The sequence below is a fragment of the Brachypodium distachyon genome, chromosome 3 (genome assembly GCF_000005505.3).
Source record: "Brachypodium distachyon strain Bd21 chromosome 3, Brachypodium_distachyon_v3.0, whole genome shotgun sequence".
NCBI classification, from domain to species: domain Eukaryota; kingdom Viridiplantae; phylum Streptophyta; class Magnoliopsida; order Poales; family Poaceae; genus Brachypodium; species Brachypodium distachyon.
The window spans coordinates 46250575-46257475 of NC_016133.3; the positions used below are offsets into that span (position 1 = coordinate 46250575).

Consider the following 6901-nt stretch of genomic DNA (forward strand, 5'->3'; position numbering starts at 1 on the left):
ATGATTCACCATGAATAACACTTTGGACTTTTTAATTTTCTATCACAATATCTTGAGACACAATAATGGATTCTTGACTTGATTTCTTGCTCCATGACTTGGTTAACCATGACTCAACTCATGAGCACACCATAACCTTGTCATGAAACCATACTTGAATCCTTATCTTGTAATCATTCTCTCAAGATCTTAATCCTTAATGGCTCAACTTATGAGCCCAACATGATCATCATCATGCCTTCAATTTCTCTTCATCTTCTTGATCATATTTGATTCACCATTTAACTCCATCTTTGTGCCTTCAAATCCAATGGTCTTCGTACATCTCCTTTGGGACAACCCTTCAATAAGTACCTCAATTCAGACGCTCGTCCATAGGAATTTTCATCGGTTACCAAAACCACAAATCCAGTTGTCAAATCTCGATGTATATCGTTATGTTCATGAAATTTCTCATTGAATTAACCAAGTGGTCTTCATGTATTGCCTATGAAACATTCGTTCAAATATATCTCAAATGTAATTAATGACAATCCCTATGGACTAATGTGAATATGCATTGTCGTTGCCAGATACGAGCAGTGAAAGACAATTCGCATGTTTTTGGGAAAGACTCATGAGTCATGACAGCCCCCTATTCTCTCTGAAAGCTATGGCCTCGCATTTTTTTCTCCTTTGCATTCGATCAAGACACCTCTGTCCAGGAGGTGTGCAATTTGGAGGATGCCACCGCTCACTTTTTCACCTTCCTCTTTCAACTCAAGCAATTGAGCAATTTCAGGAGCTCATCCAGATAATTAACAGAAGACTAGTCCATTGGCCTTTGGTCTTACACTTGAACTTAACCAGGTTTTTGTACTGGCCTCGTGATCATTTGCCTATGGGGATATTTTGGATAATCTTGAGATTCTTTTTTTTTTCAGGGAAAAAAGCAGGTGCTCTGCTATTGCATTAAGAAGGAGTGAGAAATTGTTCTTACAAGATACTCTTCACAAAGGTTGGCGTATTTGTTTCGTTAAGACAAGGCTTTGACCAATGATAACTCAATTAATATGTGTTTTTTCATACATGAAATTTATATCAATAGATTTGTTTTAAAAGTTCTTGCTAATAATCATGATTTCGTATCATATAAGTTACATATTAATAGAGTAATTCTTGATCAAATCATTGTCTTAACGAAACAAAATACGCCAACATTTGTGAAATGAAAGGAGTATTTAATACAAGATACATGCTTCCGAGGAAAAAATTCACCTTCAGGCTTATATGGAGGTGTTTAATTTTTGACTCCTTGATGCTGGAAAAAGGGTCCATCTCTTCTTTGGTTTTCTTTGGTTGCCCATTTCCGAAATGTGCTGGTCATATTGAGCCCGGACATTACTGTGCAACGAGCTTAAGTGCATGACAATCTCAAAGCCATCAAGTTCCTTTCCACATAGAAATTGTTTAGCTTTGCTACTTTGAGCATCCGGAAGACCATAAATGACTCTATTTTCAATAATTCCAAGCCAAATCTCTATAAGTGAAGAAAAAGTTCCAGAAAGAGCTCAACCTAGTTTTACAAAGAGCGAAAAAACGAGCTACTCGAGTTTCAAGAGCTGGATCGACAACTTTAGTTATGCTTTTCCTTTCTTTTTTTCCTTATGTACATCTTCTCATTGTACTAGTAACTTTTTTTTACAACTACTATAACTTTCTTTTAATAAAACTTTTGCAGTAGATTTGTAACCTACTACCGTTTTACCTAAAAAATGCCGTTTTGGATGAAAAGAAAAACCAAAGTAAGTCGGTAACATAGGGACGAGACTTGAACATGGTTTTTTTAGGGAAAATTTACTGTCATAGGTAGGCGCCAAATCGGCGAGCGGCCCATTTGACATACGCTCCAGCATTTTCTGGCCCCAGAGCGTCTGTTTTGGAGGACATGCATGCCTTGCGCGCGTGGAACCCTTCAAATTAACCACCCGGTTACGTACAAGGCAGGAACCTCCAAATGCTAGAGCAAAAGGAGCAAAAATCTAACGGCTGCACCAACGAAGAAGCTCGCGCTGCCTCGCTAGGGTTAATGCCACGTATCGATCGTACGTACGCGGCAGCATATATACGCGTCAGTAGGGAATTAAAGAACGCGGCCACCAACGTTTGTCTCTTCTCCCGGATGACTCCCCTTGTTATTTGTACCGTCTCCTGCCCGCTGATCTTCATCAAACTCTCTCCATTCTATTTATCAAATCAATCTGATTGCGACATTGTCCCCAAGGAAACTACATTACCAGTTAACCATTCATCCAGGAGATCGTCCTTGACGTCGACAGGCTAATTTACTCACCCAGGGTGAAAGATGACATGCATTTGGCCGTCGCCTGTCGATAACTACAAGGTGCGTGCGCAGGTATCTAATCTCAGTAGGGAAATAAGAAGAAGAGATATCAGTATTATAATTAATCCGCAGCAGGGTGTGCACCAAACATAACCGTAACGAAGTGCGACAAATTAAGCGGGCATGTACAGTCACGAATTAGCATGCATGGAGCTCAAAGACTACTTCAGTTTTCTCATTCTTGTGTGGAATTAACTTGCCTGGTTAAACTAATAAACTAACCTCTAGCGATCTTGTCAAATTCCATCCGAAACAATAAAAGGAACATTCCGTGCCGACGAGGAAACCAGATTCTCATTTCCAATATATTAGCGCGAGCATTGCAGTCCTTGATGCTGACTGAAAGGGAGTTTCACCATTTTCCTAGTGTCCGCTTGCACTCCCTTCGCTCCGTTGTGCATAAATCCAGCGTCCCCTGGCCCCTTGGATCAGTACGCTGGCACCCTCCCCTGCTGGAACCCAGAACTGATCAGGTCATGTCGTCCCACACATCAGAGGAAGAGTCTCTAAACAACTTCCAGCAGCAACCCAAGCTGGAAGCCGGCGCTGCCGGACCGAGTAGAGGAGACGTGGGCGTGGCCATGCCTGCAGTGAAAAAGAGACGAGGACATCCAGGAAATCCTGGTATGCTTCCACAACTTTTCAACTAACAATTTGGTTTTAGTAGTATTTATATCACTTTTCAACTAATTAATGTTGGGTGTGATGTTCCAATCATGGTTATCTGCTTTCACCAACACACGTGCAACTGCAATATGATAACAAAAATGCATCAGAGAATTGCTTAAATGCTTCTTAGAAGGTGTCAAGTTTATCGTACATCAGCTTTCTTACATAGCTAGTAATTTCGGTATGGAAGATGATAGTGTTCTTGTGTAGCGTTGCTTAGCTTTTGGTTAAGAAACTTATGTTTTCTGTTTTATCTATGTTTTGAAAGAGATTTCCATTAGTTGCTCAGCTACACATCTCTATGGTTTTAGTAAACATATATCTCTGTAGTTTAAAGAAACCACCACACTTGATCGAACCTAAGTGAACGAACCAAATGTTAGTGTCAAGTTCAGATTTCAGTCAATCACAAAAAGGATTTGAAATGTATAAATGGTACATAGGAATAGGTAGCAAATAAATGTGCATGTTCAATAGGTCATCTTATAACATAGCATTTAAGCAAACTGTACACTAAGGATCTGGTACAGAGGAATACGAATTAATACTCTCATTCAACATAACATCTTGACCAGAAATCAGAATGATGAAAAGTGGTAACTGCACCATGCACTTCAAAGTGTAGAAAGCTAATATTTGTTCATGGTGTTCATCTTACAGATCCAGATGTGGAAGTAGTAGCTTTATCGCCAAAAACACTCGTGGCGACAAACAGATACATATGCGAAGTCTGCCATAAGGGATTCCAGAGAGACCAGAACCTCCAACTCCACAGGAGGGGCCATAACCTACCATGGAAGCTCAAGCAGAGGAGCAGCACTGATGCTAAGAAGAAGGTGTACGTCTGCCCTGAAGTCACCTGCCCGCACCATGATGCAAGCCGAGCTTTGGGCGATCTCACAGGCATAAAAAAGCACTTCTCCAGGAAGCATGGGGAGAAGAAGTGGAAGTGTGACAGATGTTCTAAGAAGTATGCTGTCCAATCAGATTGGAAAGCACACACAAAGATATGTGGCACCAAGGAGTACCGGTGTGACTGTGGAACTATCTTCTCAAGGTATGCTTCTCACTGACTAACTGACTAGGCACTTTCATAGGGTATTTAAATCCCCTATGCTTATTTAAGGCTGATATGCTGAGAATTCAGTAGACATTGTTTTTATCAAACTTTCGAAATGCGTAATTCTCCTTCAAGAAAACAAATCTCATGGTTATGATCTAAAACATATTTCATAGCCTAAACATGTTTTCAATCTAAGGTAGTACTCCAGTTAGGTACAACATTCTTTCTTTTTTTCTACTACTCTGAAGTTGTACATTTAAATCTATAGATTTCTTCATAAAATACATACATGTTGTTATGGTTGTTTATACATTATTCAATTACTCAGGATATCAAAAAAATGTTTTTTCATACAAAAATACTTGTCAAATGATTTATTTTTTTGCGGGGAAGTGTTTATATTGTACCTGGCTCATGTGCGCTCAATGAGAATAAGATACCACAAGATTCCCAGTAAGCAGAAAAATTATGTCGATACAAGAACTGCTGTAAAAAACTGCAAGATAATTTAATTATCACAACATCAAAACCTTATATATGGAACTAATTAGACCACATTTTTTGAAAAAATGCTTACGAACAGACCAAATGCACAGCCCCGAATGCACAGCCCTAGTCTATGCTGTCAACTGTAAATGGAAATCACATGCATTCCGTTGGTACCATCCTGTTTTGTAGCTAATATCTGTGTTGCTTAGAAAGCAAATTCGATGTGTTACAAATAAATTAGGTTTCTACATTCTCACATAGTCATCATGCTATTCCAGCATTTGAAGCAATGAATTGCGAATCCAATTAATTAAGTCGATTAACATTACTGTCTGTCCCTGAAGGAAATATCATATTAGGGTAACTATAAAGCTCACTGTAGCCATCCAAAATGTAACATTATGTTTCTGGAAAAGGGCAGTTAACTCAACAATATTTAAAACAATGAATTTCAATATATAAAATTTGTGTCGGCACCGGTGGGCCATCTACCCCCGTCTTCCTCGAAAAAAAAATTGTGTCGGCCCTGATGGAAATAACATATTTGTCTGTAGCCATCTAAATGTAACATTGTTCCGAAATTGGCATTTAACTCTCTTTTATTTGTAAATGCAGAAAGGATAGCTTCATCACACATCGAGCCTTCTGCGATGCACTGGCTGAAGACAACTCAAGGGTTAACCACAGCCTTGCTACAATGGTGGGAAGTCTCCATGGTCAGCAGGATATGTTTTCACATGGAGTGCCTAACCTAAGCTCGTCACCGACTGATATGGTTGCAAACATGTCTAGCAACGACCATAACTCAGACATGCATCTGAGGTCTTTATCCCCTTATGCCCTCATTACAAGGAACACTGCCTTGTTCTCCAACCAGATGTCATCGAAGGACACAGGCTTTCCTCTTGATGGAAGTGCATCAAGCTATTCTTACATGTCCATGAACTCTCCATACATGTCTGCAACGGCCCTGCTACAAAAAGCTGCAGAGATGGGTGCAAAGACCAGCCAGGATCCTATTTCACCGTTACTTCTGAAAGGTTTCCCAAATAATTTTTCTAGTGCTAGAGATCATATGGACATATCTTCTGGAAGCCAAGGAGATTCCCTAGGGAATTCAGCAGCTAATAGTGTTTGCATGAAGACTGCTGAAGATGACAGCTCTTACATGAATGGTCGCAGCAATATTCTGATCAACTCAGCATGGACCACTGGTATGATGACACCTACTACTGTGCCTTTAATTGGACTAATGAACCAGCCATTTTCCATGAGACAAGAAAAGGAGAGCCCCCACATATTTCCTGAAATTCAGACGCAGCACGACAGACAAGAAAATATTTCAGCGGTAGGAGATGCGGGCCTAACACAAGACTTTCTCGGTTTAGGAGGCAGCGGGAATTTGGATATGAGTTCTGAGACGTACAATACGGATGTGACAGCATTAAGCTATTCTGACGAGCAGCAGAAAACTCAGGAACATATCTATTCTTACCATCAGTCATCTCTTGACTCCAATGCACTGGAGAAACCCCTTTGGGACGCCTGATGCTGTGATGCAACAAACAGTTTACTTACTCTGGTAGTTCAGCTACAGCTAATCTGCCCAGGAGTAGAATTAGTCATTATGAAGGTGTAGTATGTATCAGACAGTACAAGCCGGGTTATGTTAACTGCAATCTGGTTAAGATTCCATTTCGATAGAAAAGCTCAGAAAGTAGCTGAGCAGTCTTATCTGCATAACCAAGCCATCCAGGACGGATTCAAGGCACTACTGTATTTTCACTCAGGAGAAGTATTAATAAATATTTGGGCAATTGTTGGCTAGCAAAGGAAGACCGGTGGTTGTGGATTGTAGACCGATCTACAGTATTAGCGAAAATGTAATTCCAATGGAAGGAAATAAGAACCAGAAACAATAGTTTTCCTCCTCTCTTTCTTCAAGTAAACAACTGAGCATTCCTTATCTAGAGGCTTAGGTGTATCAATGTGCTCAGTTTTCCTTGCTCCTACATTTTTCTTATTATCGTTACTCTGAAGGTCATATTGGCACATCTTTTTGGCCCAGCATTGAGTTTCAATTGTTATTTTCGGTTTTCAGTTTTTTTTCTTTTGATCTAGCTCATGAATTTTTAAAATTCATATGACATCATGAGAAATGAGAATTGTTGGATGAACCCTGGTGCAAAGGTTCCATGCCTACCAGCCATCAGATCATATATCGTGACCCACACGTACTCCTATTTTGTTTTAAGGGAAACTTACTACTTCCTTCGATCCATAATAAGTGCTACTGT

The 6901-nt window shown here is 39.9% G+C and overlaps 1 protein-coding gene across 1 annotated transcript; it reads left to right on the forward strand.

The window, feature by feature from the left end:
* Positions 1-2831: 2831 nt before the first annotated feature.
* LOC100836164 (protein indeterminate-domain 12) lies at positions 2832-6696 on the forward strand. Its single transcript, XM_003572521.2, has 3 exons — positions 2832-3007; positions 3713-4109; positions 5220-6696. Exons 1-3 carry the CDS (start codon positions 2860-2862, stop codon positions 6151-6153), a joined length of 1479 nt encoding a protein of 492 aa, XP_003572569.1. The 5' UTR covers positions 2832-2859; the 3' UTR covers positions 6154-6696.
* The last annotated feature ends 205 nt before the right edge of the window (positions 6697-6901 follow it).